The sequence below is a fragment of the Drosophila teissieri genome, chromosome 3R (genome assembly GCF_016746235.2).
Source record: "Drosophila teissieri strain GT53w chromosome 3R, Prin_Dtei_1.1, whole genome shotgun sequence".
In the NCBI taxonomy this organism is placed as follows: Eukaryota; Metazoa; Arthropoda; class Insecta; order Diptera; family Drosophilidae; genus Drosophila; species Drosophila teissieri.
Genome location: NC_053032.1, coordinates 30652685 through 30671196, shown reverse-complemented (window position 1 = coordinate 30671196; position 18512 = coordinate 30652685). Strand labels below are relative to the sequence as shown.

General features: G+C 46.2%; 5 protein-coding genes across 7 annotated transcripts; 3 read left to right on the top strand and 2 right to left on the bottom strand.

The window, feature by feature from the left end:
- Nucleotides 1-9115: 9115 nt before the first annotated feature.
- LOC122621643 lies at nt 9116-10025 on the bottom strand. Its single transcript, XM_043799580.1, has one exon. It carries the CDS (start codon nt 9978-9980, stop codon nt 9276-9278), a length of 705 nt encoding a protein of 234 aa, XP_043655515.1. The 5' UTR covers nt 9981-10025; the 3' UTR covers nt 9116-9275.
- An 18-nt stretch (nt 10026-10043) lies between these two features.
- On the bottom strand, nt 10044-10854 carry LOC122621644. The gene has a single exon (XM_043799581.1). It carries the CDS (start codon nt 10764-10766, stop codon nt 10125-10127), a length of 642 nt encoding a protein of 213 aa, XP_043655516.1. The 5' UTR covers nt 10767-10854; the 3' UTR covers nt 10044-10124.
- A 118-nt stretch (nt 10855-10972) lies between these two features.
- On the top strand, nt 10973-13524 carry LOC122621630 (prolyl 4-hydroxylase subunit alpha-2). The gene is made up of 8 exons (XM_043799561.1): nt 10973-11623; nt 11695-11997; nt 12061-12248; nt 12310-12449; nt 12522-12980; nt 13040-13093; nt 13155-13320; nt 13374-13524. The coding sequence occupies exons 1-8, from the start codon at nt 11418-11420 to the stop codon at nt 13439-13441; spliced, it is 1584 nt and encodes a 527-aa protein (XP_043655496.1). The 5' UTR covers nt 10973-11417; the 3' UTR covers nt 13442-13524.
- A 208-nt stretch (nt 13525-13732) lies between these two features.
- On the top strand, nt 13733-15830 carry LOC122621629 (prolyl 4-hydroxylase subunit alpha-2-like). Its single transcript, XM_043799560.1, has 7 exons — nt 13733-14039; nt 14093-14395; nt 14452-14645; nt 14695-15218; nt 15277-15405; nt 15461-15626; nt 15689-15830. Exons 1-7 carry the CDS (start codon nt 13837-13839, stop codon nt 15754-15756), a joined length of 1587 nt encoding a protein of 528 aa, XP_043655495.1. The 5' UTR covers nt 13733-13836; the 3' UTR covers nt 15757-15830.
- On the top strand, nt 15765-17992 carry LOC122621627 (prolyl 4-hydroxylase subunit alpha-2-like). Of its 3 annotated transcripts, none has more exons than XM_043799555.1 (7): nt 15765-16118; nt 16171-16473; nt 16536-16729; nt 16794-17302; nt 17363-17497; nt 17558-17723; nt 17788-17992. In XM_043799555.1, the coding sequence occupies exons 1-7, from the start codon at nt 15877-15879 to the stop codon at nt 17874-17876; spliced, it is 1638 nt and encodes a 545-aa protein (XP_043655490.1). In that variant the 5' UTR covers nt 15765-15876; the 3' UTR covers nt 17877-17992. The 3 variants fall into 3 exon arrangements, with proteins under 3 accessions (XP_043655490.1, XP_043655489.1, XP_043655493.1); XM_043799554.1 differs by having other exon boundaries at nt 15766-16118; nt 16779-17302; XM_043799558.1 differs by having other exon boundaries at nt 15841-16118; nt 16182-16473; nt 16779-17302.
- Nucleotides 17993-18512: the final 520 nt, after the last annotated feature.

Below are 18512 nucleotides of genomic sequence, written 5' to 3'. Positions count from 1 at the left end.
CAGGAGGATGAGCCCAAATGAAAGACAAACATTTTCCTACCCCGGGAAAACTCTCGGATGCTTCGCTGAGCAACTTGAAACGGCATAAATGAAAACGGCGTCGAGGCTCGAGTGTTGTAACCGTAGCAATTCCCATTCCGACTCCCCATCCTTGGAGTCATTTCGAAACTCCTGCGTAACTGAGGTAATTCAAAAGTTTCCGCCAAGGCGGCCCACATTAAGTGCCACTCCCCCTCCGCTTTTCCGCCGCCGCCTCCCCTTTGCGGATGGCAAATGACAGCGAGAAGTATTCACTTCAGACGCCGGCAATTAACTCTCTTTTTTGGCTGCACTGGCTGGGGATTTTCCCAGTCGAGGGGGAAAGTCAGAAATTCGGTTGGCTAAAAAAAGTGCAAGATACTTTTGGCGACATTTCCTTTGCGGCAATCGGCAAATTGCTTTTGCCTACGTGTGCAATTGTTTTTTGCAACAGTTTTTTGGCCCCTTGGCCCCCAATTACAACACACACCTCCCTGACAGTTCAACCGCCCGACATTTCTTATCACGTGTCATTGGGCAAGGATCCGATGGAGCACGAAAAGTCCAACGCAAGACCCAAGAAACGACTTCCACATACCCTGTATGAGTTTATTATAAACATAAGAACGTTTTTTTTCAAATTAAAGTTATAAACAACAACCAACATTTTCTGTTTCTTTTGACTAGAATTTACCAACCATAATTCCTTCAATGTAGGGAATTCGATTAGGTCTAGCCAACTTGTGATACCCCTTGACCTTTGCCCACAGTAAAACGCTGACATGTGGCAGAGGCCACAGTTGAGTTTCGATTCTGAGTCCCAGCAATTTTCACCGAGCAACGCGGCCTGCAACGCCCCCAAGTGAAAAGCGCCGCCCCCTGGAAAATACCGCAAATGAACGCTTGTCCGGCAGGAATCGCAATCGGAATCGGGCTTGGAATCGGAATCGAGGGGATATATATTGGGACTGGGTGTATGGTGTGCGTATGCAACATTGACATGAAGTTAATGGATGTTTTATGACCGACTAACTTCGCCAACGATAAATCGGTTTTCCATGAGCCAGTAAATTGCGATTTGATTGTTTCTGTAGGACATGCAAACAATTTATCCTTTTGCCTTAGCCACTTGCCACTCTCACTGCCGGAAATGAATGTGAAAAGTGAGCGATTTTTAGGGGAAACTTTGCTTAAAGTTCTTTGGGAAAAAACTCTGCCAAAGATCAATGGGCAGGTCCACCCCAGAAGAGTGGAAAAAATCCATATATGAAATAAATCAAAGCCTGAAATTTATGAAAATTTATGCGAGCATAGCTTTCTGCTCCACGGTCAAGATTTGCATTGTCCAGCATTGGTCACCCTCACATTTTTTTGGTCCACCCTCAGGGTCTCATCCCTCATTTTGGCTCACCTTTTGTTGTAATACACACATCAAGTGCCAGCCGAATTTATGCAACATTTGGCTTTTGTTGTTTATGTTTTTTTTTTTTTTTGGGGGGAAAGAAATTCATATGATAATGTCTGAATGGGAATTCGTTTTTGCAGCTTTCCTGTCTTGCTGACATTTTCCTTTTCATAGGTAAATTTTCGCCGTGATTTATGGGGCAGTAGCGAAATGAAATGTTTATCCTTTGTCGTCCTTCTTCGGTAATCGCCATTTCAACATCAATTTATTTGCTATTAATCCTTCACCTCTTTATCGTTCCCAAGGATGCTCCTAAGTAGTCCCCAGTGCCTTGTTCTATTTGCTCTGTCCAGGCAATTAGATGTTTGCCCTCGTTTCCCGGCTTAGTTGCCTTTTCGGAGGTGAAATGAGCTCACGGCTATTGGCCATCGATTCGCCTCCTGAGTCCTGAGTCCTGAGTCCAGAGTCCTCAGTGCCGAGTCCTTTATTTTCCCTCCTGCCCTGTTCGATACGCCCACAATCGAAACGTGTTCGCCATGGTTAGTTGCATGTTAGCAGAGCGAAATGCGAGGATGGTGGGGAAAATTGGGAGCCCGGGAAATCGACTTTGCTTTAATCTGGCTCCTTGTTTGACAAGCTCTTAACACTAATTGAAGACACAATCGAAGCACACTCCAGAATCCGCCAGTTCGCCAGTTTGCCAGTTTGCCCCTCAACTCTTTTGTCTTTCAGCGGCCAAAAATGCTCGCAGTCTTCTGGTGACTTCAAAAGGCTCAAAGGCGCGTGATTTATGCTGCTTTGCTTTGAGTCAGATCACAAAAAGGAAATCCTTTTGCGTGCTTTTCGATAAATCAGTTCAATATGCTAGAATCGAGTTAAGTGCGTCTTTAAAAGCAGACTGTAAACATATGGAAGCACTCCTATAGATGCCATGTTTTCTAAGAAATAAACTCACTTTAAAAGCTGGCTAAAGATTGCCATTTTGAAAAGTTTTCTTCACCTTTGTTGGCTTTTTTAAAGCTACAACTTTCGGCTGGGCCAAAAAACTTATGGTGCCTGGCACATAAATTGCCTCGTGAACTTTATGAACTCACGCGGGATTAACTTGTACCTTTGATTGAATTTCCTGCAAAGTTCCACCGCAGTGGCAAGAACACCGCACGTCTCAATCCGATAAAAGGCATTTCCAAGTCACGGCAGCCCGCCGAATATTTTTGTGCTCCGTCTGTGGAACAGATGCCAGACACCAGGACCACTCCCAACTCTCCAAGGATCTGGGCAGGAAGAACTGGGGGCGGCTCCACCTCAATCTGGGCAACGGGAATTAGTCGTTTCCGTTCAAGTGGCCCCGGCTAACAATTCCAAAATTTATGCCAACCAAACGGAGGCTGAGGCTGACTCTTGATTGTGCAATTGGGAGTGCAGAAAGCAGTACACTGGAAAGTAATAAGGAAAGGTAGCTTCTGCTCTTAAAATCTTATGTTGCTTAAGTTGTTTAAAGGCTGTTTGCTGTACTTTATTTTTCTCTCTGCAAGTTCGACCTTGTCTTCGACGAGCTTAAGTGGCTGCGCGTCTAACAATTGGTTGGGGACTTATTTCAATTAAGGCGCATTACGATCTTGGCTCTTTGGCTTTGGGCCTGGTCCACCGATTGGCCCTCCAGTTCCAGTTTCGCATGGCGGCGAGTGGGGAGGTGGAAAGTTTTTCTGCTCTTCTGGCCAGGAATTCCATTAAAAAGTTTACGTTTAGGTGAGTTCGGTTTGGTTTGGTTTGGTGTGGCTCAGCTCGGCGGGGATATCAAATAGTTCTTGCCAGCGCGGCGAAAAGTAATTAAAATTCAAATAGCAGACAAACATTTACATTAGCGATTGTTCGCTGCTCTCGGAATGGGTTTGGAGCGTTTATAAGGCAGGAATGGGAGGATACATCTCGCTTTTGTTGATGGCTCTTTGTTTTGGCCTGGCGCCAGTCTGCGGCCCAAAGTCTGGAAGTATTTATTCCCCAGTAAGGTAAAAATCGCGTGTGTGTGGCTGAGTGGATGACTGATGGCTCTTGGCGGCTGCTGTCGACACACCCACCCGAAAAGTCACCCAAAGTCACCCGTGCACCACCCAACCACCCAGCCACCCACACGCACATGTGAGATTATTAATATTGTGTTTAATATCTGAGCAGCGGGGAGGGGCATTGTGTCCTTTGTCTACGAAGCCAAATGAAGAGCGTCTGCATCTGTATGTGAACTTGTATCTGTATCTGTATCTGTATATGTGTATCTGTATCTGTGTATCTGTGTGGTGAAGTGTATCTGTGAGTGCGTGTGCTCAGGTTTGGGGACTACGTGGGCACGGAAAACAGATGGAATCTGAAAGGATTTTCACTCATGTCGCGACTTTATCAAGTGTCAAACGTTGAAAACGTGTTTGCTCTGCGCAAGGTAAAGTATCTTCTGCAAAACGTGTCCCTAACCTCGAGTAGCTCTTTTAATTTACTGAGACTTTAATGCATTTATGGTTTTTATATCGGGGTTTGATATAAGACAACTTTCAATCAGAGCCAAGTTCCTCCTCCTGCGACCATTTGCTGTGTATATAGCCTCTCTTCTGTAAATCACACTGCATCGGCGATCCCGCCCATTTCTGGACTATATCATCCGTACTGGTCAGTGTCCGTATTTCATTTCGCGGAAAGTCGGAAATTCAGCAATTCAATATCGCTGCCAACCGCCCACTAAGCTGCAAAGTTCACCCAAAATGAATGGCAGCGAACAGCATGCAGTGTCCTCATCCTGAATTGGGTCCTTTCTGTCCATATCCACCTCGTATGCAGAGCACGCGCTGATAACGTAAAGTGGAAGCGCTCCGGTCCACTTGGGTCCAGAAATCCGGATTGGAAGCCGGGACAGGGAGCCCCGGAGCACAGCACGGACATAATTAATTTGAATCCTTTTTTCCTGCTGCTTTTTGCGGTCGTGTGTCTCTGTTTTGCTTTGCATTTTTTCGCTTTACTTTTGCGTGCAACCAAAAATTAATCAAGTGCTAGTTACGCGAAGCGCGCAGTTTTTAATTAAAGCAGCAGCATCAAAGCGAACTTTTTCCCGCAGTAAATACTATATGGCGATATAGGAGAATATAGTGAAATACTTTATGGTTCCTTTTTGAGCTTTAAGAACGCCAACACTTGCTGGCTGAGGTGTTTGAGCTGAAGCGCCCAGGGGCGAGAGCGAATGGAAAATCATAATACAAACCAATTTCATGCTGAATTAAACAGGAGTCGGGGGTCCTGGCAAACAATAGTTGAAGTATCCTGTCAACAGACGGCGGCTAGCAATTACAACAACAACAGCAGCAGCAACAGCAGGATTCGCACAAAGGCAGCACGTGCATTTTGCGCTTTTTAACAAGGGGAATGCCACACACTTGGCCTTGGGCGAAACGAGCGGCCGCCGCAGCAGCCCCCCAATCGCAGTGCTTCAATTACACGGTAGCAAAAGTGGTTCAAAGTTCTAGGGCAACACAGAAATCTAAAAAAAGTTATATTACCTAGAGTACCTAGAAGTGTGCAACACTATATTTTATTGGTGTTCAAATAGCAACATGTTTTAAGTCAACTCAACAAGTTTATCTAAAAGAGGTATTTTTGGTTCCTCAAAGCGGATTTCTTGAGTGGTGCTGGGATTATCACACGTAGCCTGGCCATGCCAGTTGGCCCGGGGGATGAGTCCGACTCCCCTTCCTTGAGCCTGAAACTCCTCCATCTGCTCCACGGAGAAATGCACCTCGGGCACACCTCCAGATCTCCAGACCCACAGACCACCAGAGTCCTGGCCTTTTTCGATCTGTTCAGCTGCGAGTAATGCGGCTGCGGCGACGTGTCTCGCATAATTTGCAGCAAAGTGCACAACAATGGCAGGGCCTCTGTCAGAGGCATTAGCATTACTTTGGGGTGGCGAACCGGGTCCCCGTTTGTGGCAGTGTGACGCGTGAAATATTAGAAATTAAAAAACACATGACAAGCAATGCTGGCACTTTGATTTGTCTGCCAGCCGCAGACAGTGTCCCCTTTTCCTCCTCTTATTGTAATAATCATTTCGCAGGAGGTACAAGTAAATGGCGCAGTGGTGAAATGGCAATTACTTGGGAATGGGGAATGAATGTCTGCGGGCCAGGCCAATAAATTAGGAAACACCTGTTTTTAGCCGGCCAACAACCGGCAAACGAAGGCGACCGAGGCGACAGATGTCTGCGAGGGGGTGGGGCGAATCGAAACTGTTTTCCCTGGCCGTAATGAAAATATTATTCCGACTACATAATTTGTGGGACCCCCGAACACGCACACCCCCCACCGCCAACCCGCCTTAACCCCACTGTGGGGCTTTGGGGCTTGCGAGTAATTTATGTTACTTTTTTCTGCCGCTACTTGGCCGCATTTCGCGGTTTTTTATTGCTACGTGCAGAGAGACAGAGAGAGAGAGCGACAGAGAACAAGATACAGTACACTGCACGAAAATTCCGATTCCAGGTCTACTACTTCTGTTAAGAGAAGCACTATCTTTACTATAATCATCACTCCCTTTGATTTCTTACGAAACACGTAGTCTCTCTTGCATTGCTTACTTTTTAACATAGTTTTCAAAGTTTTTCTTGCAGTGCACTGGCAAAGAGCGGGCCATGGGATAAACCAAAGGAAGGGGTCCAGGAGCAGACCACGCCATAATGTCGTCATGACAGACGCGGCCATAAAAGATAATTATGATTCCGGTAATAGGTTTTATTTTTCGCATGTACCTCTTTTGTTCATGGGCCCAGTTCCCTCCCAGATGAAAAGCTGGAAAACCAGTGCCAAAAGCCTTCGCTGTTGTTGTGATGTTGGCATTGGGGGGGTGATGGGGTGGTGCTGGCACAAAGGTCGACCTCGGTGGCTGGCCAGCGCCGAAGGACGTGGCTGTGTCTACATTTACTTTTCGGGTGACCAACGTGGCATAGAAATTATGCGCATTATACGCGCCGCGCTCCAGCGCCTCGCTAAAAAATTATATCCGCGGAATTATGCAAGCCACGGTGGAAAAATGAGGCGGATTTTGGTGGGCGGTATAAAGGGATACGGGATTTATCTTACACACTCTTTTTATGCTCAACAACATAAATAAAAGTCGTGACCGTAAGGGATAAGGTAACACTTTGTAGATTGCAATTAAATCGTTGTGCACTCATACCAGAAAATGACTACCTAGAAATATGTAAATATTTCCCTAAATAGAGTCATCTATTATAGGCAACCTATTGAATTTGCAGCCCAGCACGAGCTTAACTTACATTCTCAATTAGCGCCACATCAAGGGGTAGCATTTTCCGGGGGTGGTGGCCACAGTAAGTAGGAGGAAATGAATGCCGTGTTTGTTTGCTATTCTAATGAACTTGTCACGCTTATGAAGATTAATGCCACCTTGGCGCAGTTTTCAGTCAGCCGATTCGCAGTTTGAAGTTTCGCAGCTTGAAGTTTCAGTTCCAATGCCTAACAAAGAGTAATTGTCCCAACATGATAATTGCTTTAATGACGAATGCAAAACGCAGAAGCGGGCTTCTGAATTTGATTAATGTGCTACCCGGCAATTGACCCAGTTTTCAATTAGGAGAAAGAGCGGGAGTGACAGGTCTCAAGTTAGCTTGTCCAAAATCCAGTCCCACTCCCAGCGATTCCCTGCGATTCCCTGGGACTTTCGCCCATGCTGAGACTGCGGGCTCAGACGTGGAAATCGTGGAGGAAAAGAGGAAAATAGGGAAATGACAGTCCTGTTGATGTCTAATGGAAAACGTGTGCGGGCATAAAAATGGCCGCTAAGAAAATGCATAAAAATGTGTGTGTGCGCTGCTCAGGACGAGGAAGGACATGCAAGGACAAACGGGAGTCACACACATGCTCGCTTATCGGCCAAAGTAACTTTTCCGCAGCGAAAATGCCAAAGTCCATAAAATACTTTTACACACCAGATCTGGATCTGGAGATACACTCCTTCGGTTCTGGAACTGGAGCAGGAGCAGGAGCAGGAGCAGCAGCAGGGCATACCTACACGTAAAAGGATATCTAAGGAGCAAGGACTGTGTGGCGAAATTGTTTACACAAGTCATAAGCATTTTTTAGCGAGCCATCGCTGTCTGTTTGCCAGTGTATAAAAGCCCTGCCCGCATTTGCATAAACCTTTCCTCTCACTCCCTGTTTGCCCAGCCCATTATCATCCAGCGGCACCAATACCAACACCAATCCACTGAAAACTTTCGACAACTGCAATAATCATAACTGCAAGCGCCCGACATTGATTTCGCATTGGAGATTGGAGAAGATTGGAGCAGAAGATTGGCGGGCGGCGTCCGCGTCCTCGACCATTGGGCGCCATTAATGGAGCTTTGTTTCACAAGTCGTTTCGAAAACCAAGTGTTTGAGTTTCCGCTTGATTTGCGCTCGCTGCCATAAAGCATCAAGCAGAGCCCAAAACTTTTCAAAGTTTTGCGGTTTACAGTTTAATAGCCGCGATGGATTTCACTGAGTGGGTCACCAATTGAAATTGATATGCCTTTGAAGGTGCCAGTGCAAAGCATAACCCCCAAAAAATGCATTAGCTTTGTGTGTTTAGGTGTTCGAGTTAAGTATTATAAGGGATGAGGGATGAGGTTCTGATTTTGCGAGACGGCAACTTCACATTACCGAAGTAAATAGGTTTTGTGGTGCTGGCATTGTAGGTTAAACGATATTTTGTACCGTGACATGTTTGCCCGTCGCCGTAGTCGCTGATTTTGATCCATGCGCCGCCAATGATTGATGACACTTAATTGATGAACATCCTCCTGCCTTCCGGGGGCCGCAATGCTTTGAGCAAATATTTGCCATGTCTGGCTTAAAGTGGCCCAAAAGCAGCTTAAAGGCCCGTCCAGCTGTTGACAGTGAACCCGTAGTGCCAGCCGGAATCCAGCAGCCAGAATCTAAAGTCCAGGAGTCTACGGTCACGGACATAAACTCGGTGTGTGGAGGGCAGGACATTTTCCAGGTCACAGGTGCTTTTGTTGTCCGCATTAGATTTGCCTTTCCGTTCTACTACACGCACACAAATCTCTGGGCCTCCGTGTGCATTGGTCTTTCTGGTCTCTTTGGTCTTTTTGTTTGGCTGCCCTGTCCATTTGGCTGTAAAATTTATTTCATTTGTCCAACAACCCGACCCCGCAAAAGGCATGACGCTGACAGTTTTATGGCAAAGTTAAGCCGATATCAACGGCAGGACATATGACCCGACCCCATTCGCATGCGGCCATATCACCCGCTGGCCGCTCCATAAAAGTGTAAAATTTAAAGCCTTTTTTGCCATACCTTGGCACACACACACCCACACACACACGCACAACAAGTGGGCTCTATACAAAGCGGCATTTAGGTCTCCACAAAAATCCTTTCAACGGATTCACTCATGGCGCCAGCAGATAGCAATTGTTCAGTAATGCGAGCATTAACCAGTAGGAATTGCACGGTCGAGTGCCTCGACTGCGAGATATCCGATTTTGATTTACATTGTGGCGCCCTCAAAGATTCAAATTAATTAGGCTGTTTCGAAACCAGCTAATTAATATAGAAGCGAAGTAACAGCCACATCCCTTATCTCTATATGATAACTAATTATATAAGGAAAAGCTCTGCTGACTACAGATTATTTTATAAAATATATATATCACATTACTCAGCGATACAAATGTATATGTACAACAAGCATACCTCTAAGTACTTACAAAATTTGGAAAGGGCGTTATTACAAAATATGAAACTACAATTTTTTGGCCAAACTCCACTGGCTCAAGATAGAAAAGTTTCTCTACAAGTAAATGGGCTCGTTTTCGCAGAACTCGCGAAACCACTCGTAGTCGCTCAGTTTCCTGTGGATGAATTTGCCCAGCACAAAAAGCGGTATGGGCATGTAGGTACCCTTGCTCTCGCCCTGGTTCCGGTCATTGGTCAACTTCACGTCGATCATGATGGTGGCGTGGAGCAGGTAGAGTATCCCGCAGGCCAGCGACGAGATGGACTGTCCACGCAGAAAGTAGAAGAACGGGTGCATCGGCAGGTCCTCCACATAGTGGGTGATGGGGTTTTCTCGGAAGTCCTTGGACAGAAAGAAGACGTAAAACTGCCGCTCCGCATCCCACATGGTGGTCAGGGATATGAGGACGAAGGCGATGGCGGCCGCCGAGGACTTCCAGATCTCCACGATGACGGTGGGCGTGTTACCCGTGCATATACTGACGCTCTGCAAGAGTGTCACCATCGTAAAGAAGGTGAAGGTCACGAGGTAGGAGTACTGGATAGCCACCGCATCCCAATCGAACATGTGCATCTCGATGACCTGAAAGCCGGTGACGTGATACCCCATGCAGAACATGTTGAAGATGGTTTCCAGCGTATAGAACACAAAGAGCACGGGGCGCAGAGCTTCCGGCTTGTGATGTCCTGCCGCGCCGCTCCCGCGCGCTGAGCCACGCGGTCCATAGACCCAGGTGAAAAGGGACTCCGCTCCAGACATACCGAGTATAAAACTGATCAAAACAATGTATAAAAGTGACAGTATTTCCCAGGAAAATAGATATAATAGATATACATATGTATTTGGGATTTGAACTATGGTTTTTCTAAATAATCCTACATAAGACTCATTTAAGACTTCCCACTAGAGATCAATGGTGTTGTTGCCGCAAAACTCCGTAAACCACTCGTACTTGGACATCTTCCTGTGGAAAGCGCGCCCCAGCACAAAGAGGGGAATGGGCAAGTGCTGTGATCCATTGACCACAAGCTTGGAGGTCAGCCTGACGTCGAACATGATTACGGCATGGAGCAGGTAGATCAGACCGCAGAACAACGAGGAGATGGACTGACCCTTCTTGTAGCGGAAGGTCGGGTGAACGGGGGGCAGTTCTCTGTGCTCATCCTGGGCCTGCTCGCTGGGTCGCACGAAGAACACAGAGAACTGCCGCTCCACGTCCCACATGGTGAGCAAGGATATCAGGATGAAGGCGACCGCTGCCACCGAGGCCTTCCAGATCTCCACCAGCACATTGGGCATGCGTCCCGTGCAAATCGCGATGCTCTGGAAGAAGTTCACCACTATGAAGGCGTAGAAGACGATCAGGCACAGGTAGTGGATCTCCTGCCCCCTCCACTCGAGGGGCTGGAATCCAGTGATGTGATAGCCAATGCAGATAATGTTCAGGATTGTTTCCAAGGTGTAGAATATGAAGAGCGTCGGGCGAACTGCCACCGGTTTGATGTGCAGAAAGTCGGTGGTGGAATGGACATATAGTTTATTCATGTCGTAGTAGTTATTGGGGACCTGAATTTTGTGTGAACTACGTTCGAAGGGTAGAATTTTTTGAAAAAAGTGAAGTATATGGCACAAGGGTCTTTGGGAAAGCAAAAATCAAATAACTTTAAAGAATGCTTGTAGAATGCATAGAAAGCTTTAGGAAATATGACGTTTTTATGTCATATCTTATCTTATAAATGTGCGAACAACCTGTACATAAAGGTTATTATTAATCGATGTAGATAAATATATATCTGTCAAAGAGATAGCGATGTTAAACGCTTCAGCTGAGCTCTGGCAAAGCTTTTCCAACTGCTGACTGTCATTCTCCAGTTAGCCACTGCCCACATCGTATTGGCGGTGGTCAGTGATCTGGGCGAGCACGTTCTCCGATGACGCAGCTCTTTTGCGAGTGGCGAGCACGTAGTGCCAAGTCAATATTTTTGTTCCGGTGCTTTTGCTCTCGGGTTAATTAAATCGCTGCGTGCCGCTATCAATGCGCCGCTTATCAGCAGTCGAAAGAATCGCTATAAACGGAATACGAGTGAGTATTTATCTCGGCCCGATGTTAACTTGCCAGCTCCGACTATTTGGGCTCCGCCAGTTGGCTCCGTCACGTAGACCCACATAGAACCGCGACCAGAACGGTAACCCACAATGCGCTCTTCACAGTGGCTACTCCCGGTAAGGGTGCTGCTCACCTGCCAGGTGCTGCTCCTTCTCCACCGCCAGGTGGCAGGCGAGGAGAGCCACTGCACCTCGGTGGCGGGAATGGTGAAGCTGCTCGACTTGGAGGCGCAGCTGATCGACAACCTGGAGGATTACGCAGTCGAGCTGGAGAAGAAACTGGAGACTGTAAGAAGGTACTAGCATGATTCTAATTCTATCTATTCCATATCTATCTATAGTAATTTTGTATTTAATTTTGCTTTAGGAGCATAACCAGCCTGCGTTTGGAGAACGACAAAGCCCGCGGCTCCACGGAGCAGTACCTATCCAATCCGCTGAACTCCTTCTCGCTCATTCGGCGCATGAACCGCGACTGGATTATTTGGCAACTCTACTTGGACGATCCCGTGGGCGTTTCCCAGGTGGAGCGAATCCAGGAGTTGCGGCAACACATGCCCACCCACACGGACGTGGAGGAGGCTGTGAGCGCCTTGGATCGCATTCAAAGCACCTATGGCCTTAAGGTGTCGGAAATCGCCCATGGACTGCTCAATGGCAAACAGTACAAGTAAGATGGAGCTAATGTCACCATTCGGTTATTGAACAAGCCAGTAACCCATGTTGTTTACAGTGTGAGCCTCACTGTATTGGACACGTATGCCATGGCCCAAGTCCTCTTTGACCAGAAAAACTATTTGGCAGCTGCTAGCTGGATCTATCAGTCGGTTGTATTGATGGAGGTTTATACCCTGGCTGCTCCCCTTCAGATTTCCAAAAACGAAGTGCGAATGGTCTATGCTGAAACCCTGCTAAAGCTGAGTAAGTAGTTTCGGATTTCAAGAGAGGGCGCCTATTTCTATTCTATTTCAAATCCAAACAGACCAGCACGCCGATGCCCTGAAAGTTGTCAACATTGCTCTGGCTGATAACCCGCAAGATATTAAACTGTTGCTGAAGAAGTCGGAAATCGAAACTATGATAAGGACGGGTACCAACACCAACAGTGCGCATCCGGTGAAGGTGAGTAGACAGGTTGATAAGGTCAATTAGATAGGGCTAAAATGAACCCAACTCGCCATGAAAACATTGCAGGTTCAGGCAACAGCGGAGCCATCTGCCTACCAGATGGGCTGCCGAGGTCAGTTCGCGCCGTCCGCGGACAGCAAGCTTCACTGTCTGTACAACAGAACCACCTCGCCCTTCCTGATGCTCGCTCCGCTCAAGATGGAACTGGTGGGTCTGGACCCGTACATGGTGCTCTACCACGACGTGCTCTCTGCCAAGGAAATCGAGGAGCTCCAAGGCATGGCCACTCCGGGTCTGAAGCGAGCCACTGTCTTTCAGGCCGCCTCCGGTCGCAACGAGGTGGTGAAGACCAGGACCTCCAAGGTGGCCTGGTTCCCCGATGGCTATAGCCCCCTCACTCTCCGCCTCAATGCCCGCATCACCGACATGACCGGGTTCAATCTCTACGGCTCCGAGATGCTGCAGCTGATGAACTACGGCCTGGGTGGCCACTACGACCAGCACTACGACTTCTTCAACACGATTGTAAGTAAGCGAGCTCTACAAGAAGTATTGTCATCATTTTGTTTGCATTTTGATTCAAGAACTCCAATTTGACTGCCATGAGTGGCGATCGCATTGCGACAGTACTCTTCTACGTAAGTAACTCAAATATACTTGCCTTAAGTTACATTTATTTCTACTTCTAATTATCCCCAGCTGACGGATGTAGAGCAAGGTGGAGCCACCGTGTTTCCCAACATTAGAAAGGCCGTCTTTCCCCAACGCGGATCTGTCATAATGTGGTACAACCTCAAGGACGACGGTCAAAGCGACTCTCAAACCCTTCATGCCGCTTGCCCCGTTATAGTGGGTTCCAAATGGGGTATGCTCGACATCTTATTACCTAGCAACTGTATCTTATGCAATTCTTTGTAGTGTGCAACAAGTGGATTCGGGAGCGCGAACAGCTATTCAGAAGACCTTGCCTCAAAAAGCGAATGTGATTCTCAGCGAAACTATTTTCAGACAGTGATACATACTATACGACCACAATGAAACTCAATAAAGTCAACTAATCGATAATGCTGTCAATTAAACTCACTTTCCCAGCGATAAGAACAATTGCAAATCAAGTCTCAACATTGCGGAGGGGTATAATTAAAAGGTGTTTTTACCCAAAGTCGTTCATCAAAATCAAGAATCGGAAAACCCTGCCAACCAGCCCGTTTTGACAGCTTGCACTATAAGCACAAGATAAGAAAAAGGTTTTCTATTTCTATATGGTCTATATGAATGCCAGATGGTCTTGGCATCTGAGTAGATCTAGCAACAACATTCTTAACAAACTAAATATCATATATTCTGGAACTTTAAATTCTAGAAAGGGTTCAAGGTTTCAATGACCTCAAAATGGAGGCAATTTCAAGTATCTATTCTGTTCCTGCTGCTGATAGTCGCACTAACTTGGGGCAATAGTTTGGAGCAACACCATGCTTTATCGGTGGCTTCAATGCCACCACTTCTTGAATTGGAGAAGAAGCTGATCGACAACCTTGAGGACTATGCCAATGTTCTGGAGCAAAAGCTGCAGGTCTTACGAAGGTGATGAGTTTGTGAAGTGTGACATATTAAATCATTCAATTTCTCTGCTCTAGTTACATTCCAGTTCTCAGGGCAGAGAACGCAAAGGGACGGAAAGATGCTATGTTCTACCTGTTCAATCCCCTGAATGCTCATTCCCTCATCCGAAGATTACACCAGGATTGGCCCAAGTGGCGGACCTATATGATGCAGCCAGTTGGCACTGTTCAAATAAGAAACTTTGGTAGTTGGAAGACAGATCTTCCCACAAACACGGACTTGTGCGATGCCTGTGCCGGCATTGTCCGCATAAAAAGCATTTATGACCTTAAAGTTGAAGACATTGTACAGGGAAAAATAGACGGTTGCCAATACAAGTATGTATTATCAAGAGTTCTGGGAATATCTTACTATTTTTGGTAAACTTGCTCAGCTTTAGCATGAGTTCTGCGGATGTTTTTGCAGTTGGTTATCAACTTGCTAAAGGGAAAGCTGAACTGGAAGGCGTTCAATGGCTGCAGCAGGTTTCCAAGCGACTTCAGCAAGATATTTTGCTGATACCACCACACTTGGCAATAGCAGAATTAGAAGTTCTAAAACTACTTGCAGAATGCCATTTAAATGAAAGTAAGTCTATGTACCTTCAATAATATTAGTTCTAATCAATATCGCTTAGACAAATACTCAAAAGCACTGACTTTGGTTGAAAGGTGCCTGAAGATTGAGCCCCAAAGAGCTTATTTCATACGACTACGGCTTAAAATCAATGAGTTGATAGGAGACCAGAGGAATGGCACAATTGAAAAAGAGAAACGACCCGAAAAAGCTCTAGAGAAGGCATTTAAATTAAGTTGCAGGGGTTTGCTTAAAACATCTACTAAACTCCACTGCTCCTACAACTTTAGCACCACGCCATTTCTGCGTTTTGCACCTCTCAAAATGGAACTAGTTGGATTGAGTCCCTATGTGGTGCTTTACCATGATGTGCTCTCTGCGCAGGAATCCGCACAGCTAATAGAACTAGCTACATCTGATTTAAAAGCTAGCGGTGTCTTCCAAGCCAAAGGATCGGCCTTCAAGCGGCTAAGAACCGTCAAGGCTCGTTGGATTAAGAAGGAGTTCAACGAGCTAACCAAACGCATTACACGGCGTATACGCGATATGACGGGCTTCGATTTGACGGAAGCGGAAAAGTTTCAGGTAAGTTGCCAGTTGAGGCCCTTGACTAAGTGCTAACTAATTGGTTAACCAAACGCAGATAATCAATTATGGCATTGGTGGCCACTATAACATGCACAAGGACTACTTTAACTTGACAAAAATCCCTTACAAGGAAGTCGCATTGGCCGAACATTTTGGAGACCGAATTGCAACTGTTTTATTTTATGTGAGTTTATTTATTTACTTTTCTTATGATCTGTGACACTTGTCTTCACCCCTAGCTGTCCGATGTGGAACAGGGTGGAGCCACGGTGTTTCCCAAGTCGGGATATACCATCTATCCTCGGGCGGGAACAGCACTCCTCTGGTACAACCTTCATACGGATGGACACTGTGATCCCTCGACTCTGCACGCTGCCTGCCCCGTGATGGTGGGCTCTAAATGGGGTTTGATTTAATGAAATTCTAAATCTTAGCTTGATTTACCTTTATTTTTACCTATTTGGCAGTGATGACTGAGTGGATTCGCGAACGAGGCCAGATGTTCATTAGGCGCTGCTTAAAACCTTCAGCTTGAATTAACTTGCATTCTTCGGAATATGCACCCAAAAATACAATTTATGCAAGAAATATAGTAGCAAATGTAACAAGCTTTTTAAGGAAAAGTATATACTTAGTAGGCCTGAATAAACGTCAAATGAAAAACTCACAATTACGGCAATACATGGCATCGAAGAACAAGCAATGGATTACTCTACCAGGATATCTCCTGGTGTTGCTGTTTCACAGCACGTTGGTCCTTGGACAACGACCTCTTGAGAGGAGTCACTCCCTGTCACTGGTGACAATGGTGCCGCTTTTGGAGCTGGAAAGGAAACTGATAGACAACCTCGATAACTACACAAATGCCCTGGAGCAGAAGCTGCAGATAATTCGCAGGTAAGTCTGGCAAGTCACCAATCTAAACGTTTTGGGTAACATATTTCCCAAGTCAAATCACAGTGATGCGTGCGGAAAACGAGAAAGGAGGGCGCAATGCTATATTCTATCTGTCCAATCCTCTGAATGCCTTTTCACTCATCCGACGTTTGCATCAGGATTGGATCCAGTGGGGCAAGTACATGGAGCAGCCAGTGGGGATCTCGCAAATAAAAGCATTTGACAGCTGGAAGGATGAGCTTCCCACTGAACTCGACTTGTGGGATGCATGCGCCGGAATAGAACGCATTCAGAGTCTCTATGACCTGAAAATTTTAGATTTTATTAATGGCAACATTAATGGCAAGCAGTACAAGTGAGTGCCATTTAACACCTATAATTATAAAAAGTTTAATAAGTTTAGCTCTCTATCTAAAGTGTCAGCATGAGTTCTGCAGACATTCTTTCAGTAGCTGATCACCTGGCCATTAAAAGTAGACCATCGGCAGCTGTTCAATGGCTGCAGGAAGTGCCTCAGCGCCTCCAAGAGGAACGTCTAATCATCCCAAGGCACCTGCTAATCGATGAAGTGGAGGTTCTACGATTACTTGCCGAGTCCCACTTCAAAGAAAGTTAGTTGTTAGTTAGTTAGTTATACCAAACTTAACCGCAGTTACTTAGAACACTATTCAAAAGCCTTGCCTCTGCTGCACAATTGCTTGAAGCTTAAGCCCTACGATGCGCGTCTTCTGCGACTGTGGAAAAGCACACAGGACCTTATTGAGAGGCAACCAAACCCATTCCCTAAGGATAACAAGGAGCAGAAAGTTCCAATGGCAAATGCATTCAAATTGAGCTGCAACGCACCCCATGAGAGCTCCACTAGACTGCACTGTTTCTATAACTTCACCACGACTCCATTCCTTCGCTTGGCTCCACTCAAAACCGAGCAAATCGGATTGCATCCCTATGTGGTTCTCTACCACAAGGTGCTCTCTGCCCGAGAAATATCCATGTTGATAGGCAAGGCTGCTCAGAATATGAAAAACACCAGGGTTCATAGGGAAAGAAAAGCCAAAACGAGCAGGGGAAGAACTGCCAAGGGCTATTGGCTCAAAAAGGAGAGCAACGAGCTGACCAGGAGCATCACTAGGCGTATTGTGGACATGACTGGTTTTGACTTGGCTGACTCGGAAGATTTTCAGGTACATGCCTACTAAATAAGACAGAAAAAAGTATGTAACTAAGACTTATGCATGTTGCAGGTGATTAACTACGGCATAGGTGGACACTACTTTCTGCACACGGATTACTTTGATTTTGCGTCTAGTAATTACACCGGCAAACGTAGTCGCCAATCGAAAGTTTTGGGCGATCGCATTGCCACTGTGCTGTTCTATGTGAGTATTTATAGGGATTATTAATAATAATGATTAATTAAAATGTGCCACACTTTGCAGTTGAGTGATGTCGAACAGGGAGGAGCCACCGTCTTTGGAAACGTGGGATATTCTGTGTCTCCCCAGGCTGGAACCGCCATCTTCTGGTACAATTTGGATACGGATGGTAAGGGAGATCCGCTCACAAGACATGCATCCTGCCCAGTGATTGTGGGTTCCAAGTGGGGTGAGCTGATGGCGTTAGTCGTTAACCCGAATTCAAAACCCTGTAATTCCAAATTCCCCCACAGTGATGACCGAGTGGATACGCGAAAGGCGGCAGATTTTCATCAGACCCTGCCTGCCGCCAGCGAAGGGGGGAACCTCTACGAAATCATAGACAAACAAATTTCCGGCATAATCACTCTGCACACACTTAGCAAAAACCCACGGAGCTCAGCTTGAATGCCTTTTTAAAATGCCAACACGGAAAAATAAAGTGCTGAGTGGTTGATAGTCCCTGAAAGTCGTCGTGGGGCTGTAAGGAGGGGCATCTGCTCCAGCACCAAGGTGAAACCAAAGGCCACCGCAGCCGCATTTTAGCATACTCCTAGGTGACCCCCATCCCCCGATTCCCAGCCCGATTCCCATCCCGATTCCCATCCCGATTCCCGGCCACCCGTTGGTGGCGTCTAGTGTCTGACACCGCGTACGTGATGTGCAACTTAATGTTTCAATTAGAGGTGAAGTGGCGCCCGAGCAGGGGCTATCGTTATCGTTTCACTGCACTGCAAGAAAATGCTAATTAAAATTAGGTCATGGAATAACAATATATTCGTTATTTATTTAAAGCATTGTTGGTAATTAATTGAATCTCAGCTAGGCGCATATTAGCTGCGATTAGTCTTAAATGAGTTACAAAGAAGGAAAGATTTTGCTCAGTGCTACTTCTGTTTTGCGTGTGGATGAGGCTGTGTTGTTTGCCAAGCTGGGATATTCGTATCTCTATCAGTCTGTGCACTTATCTGCTTTTAAA

Bases quoted from the DNA above. Each gene is read 5' to 3' on its own strand.
- LOC122621630 (XM_043799561.1), top strand. From the start codon at position 11,418: ATGCGCTCTTCACAGTGGCTACTCCCGGTAAGGGTGCTGCTCACCTGC. The intron at 12,450-12,521 runs GTGAGTAGACAG...AAAACATTGCAG, and splicing joins ACAGTGCGCATCCGGTGAAG to GTTCAGGCAACAGCGGAGCC. The intron at 13,321-13,373 runs GTATGCTCGACA...AATTCTTTGTAG, and splicing joins TATAGTGGGTTCCAAATGGG to TGTGCAACAAGTGGATTCGG.
- LOC122621643 (XM_043799580.1), bottom strand. From the start codon at position 9,980: ATGTCTGGAGCGGAGTCCCTTTTCACCTGGGTCTATGGACCGCGTGGC.
- LOC122621627 (XM_043799554.1), top strand. From the start codon at position 15,877: ATGAAAAACTCACAATTACGGCAATACATGGCATCGAAGAACAAGCAA. The intron at 16,730-16,778 runs GTTAGTTGTTAG...GCAGTTACTTAG, and splicing joins CGAGTCCCACTTCAAAGAAA to AACACTATTCAAAAGCCTTG. The intron at 17,303-17,362 runs GTACATGCCTAC...TGCATGTTGCAG, and splicing joins CTGACTCGGAAGATTTTCAG to GTGATTAACTACGGCATAGG.
- LOC122621629 (XM_043799560.1), top strand. From the start codon at position 13,837: ATGACCTCAAAATGGAGGCAATTTCAAGTATCTATTCTGTTCCTGCTG. The intron at 14,040-14,092 runs GTGATGAGTTTG...TCTCTGCTCTAG, and splicing joins AAGCTGCAGGTCTTACGAAG to TTACATTCCAGTTCTCAGGG. The intron at 15,627-15,688 runs GTTTGATTTAAT...CCTATTTGGCAG, and splicing joins GATGGTGGGCTCTAAATGGG to TGATGACTGAGTGGATTCGC.
- LOC122621644 (XM_043799581.1), bottom strand. From the start codon at position 10,766: ATGAATAAACTATATGTCCATTCCACCACCGACTTTCTGCACATCAAA.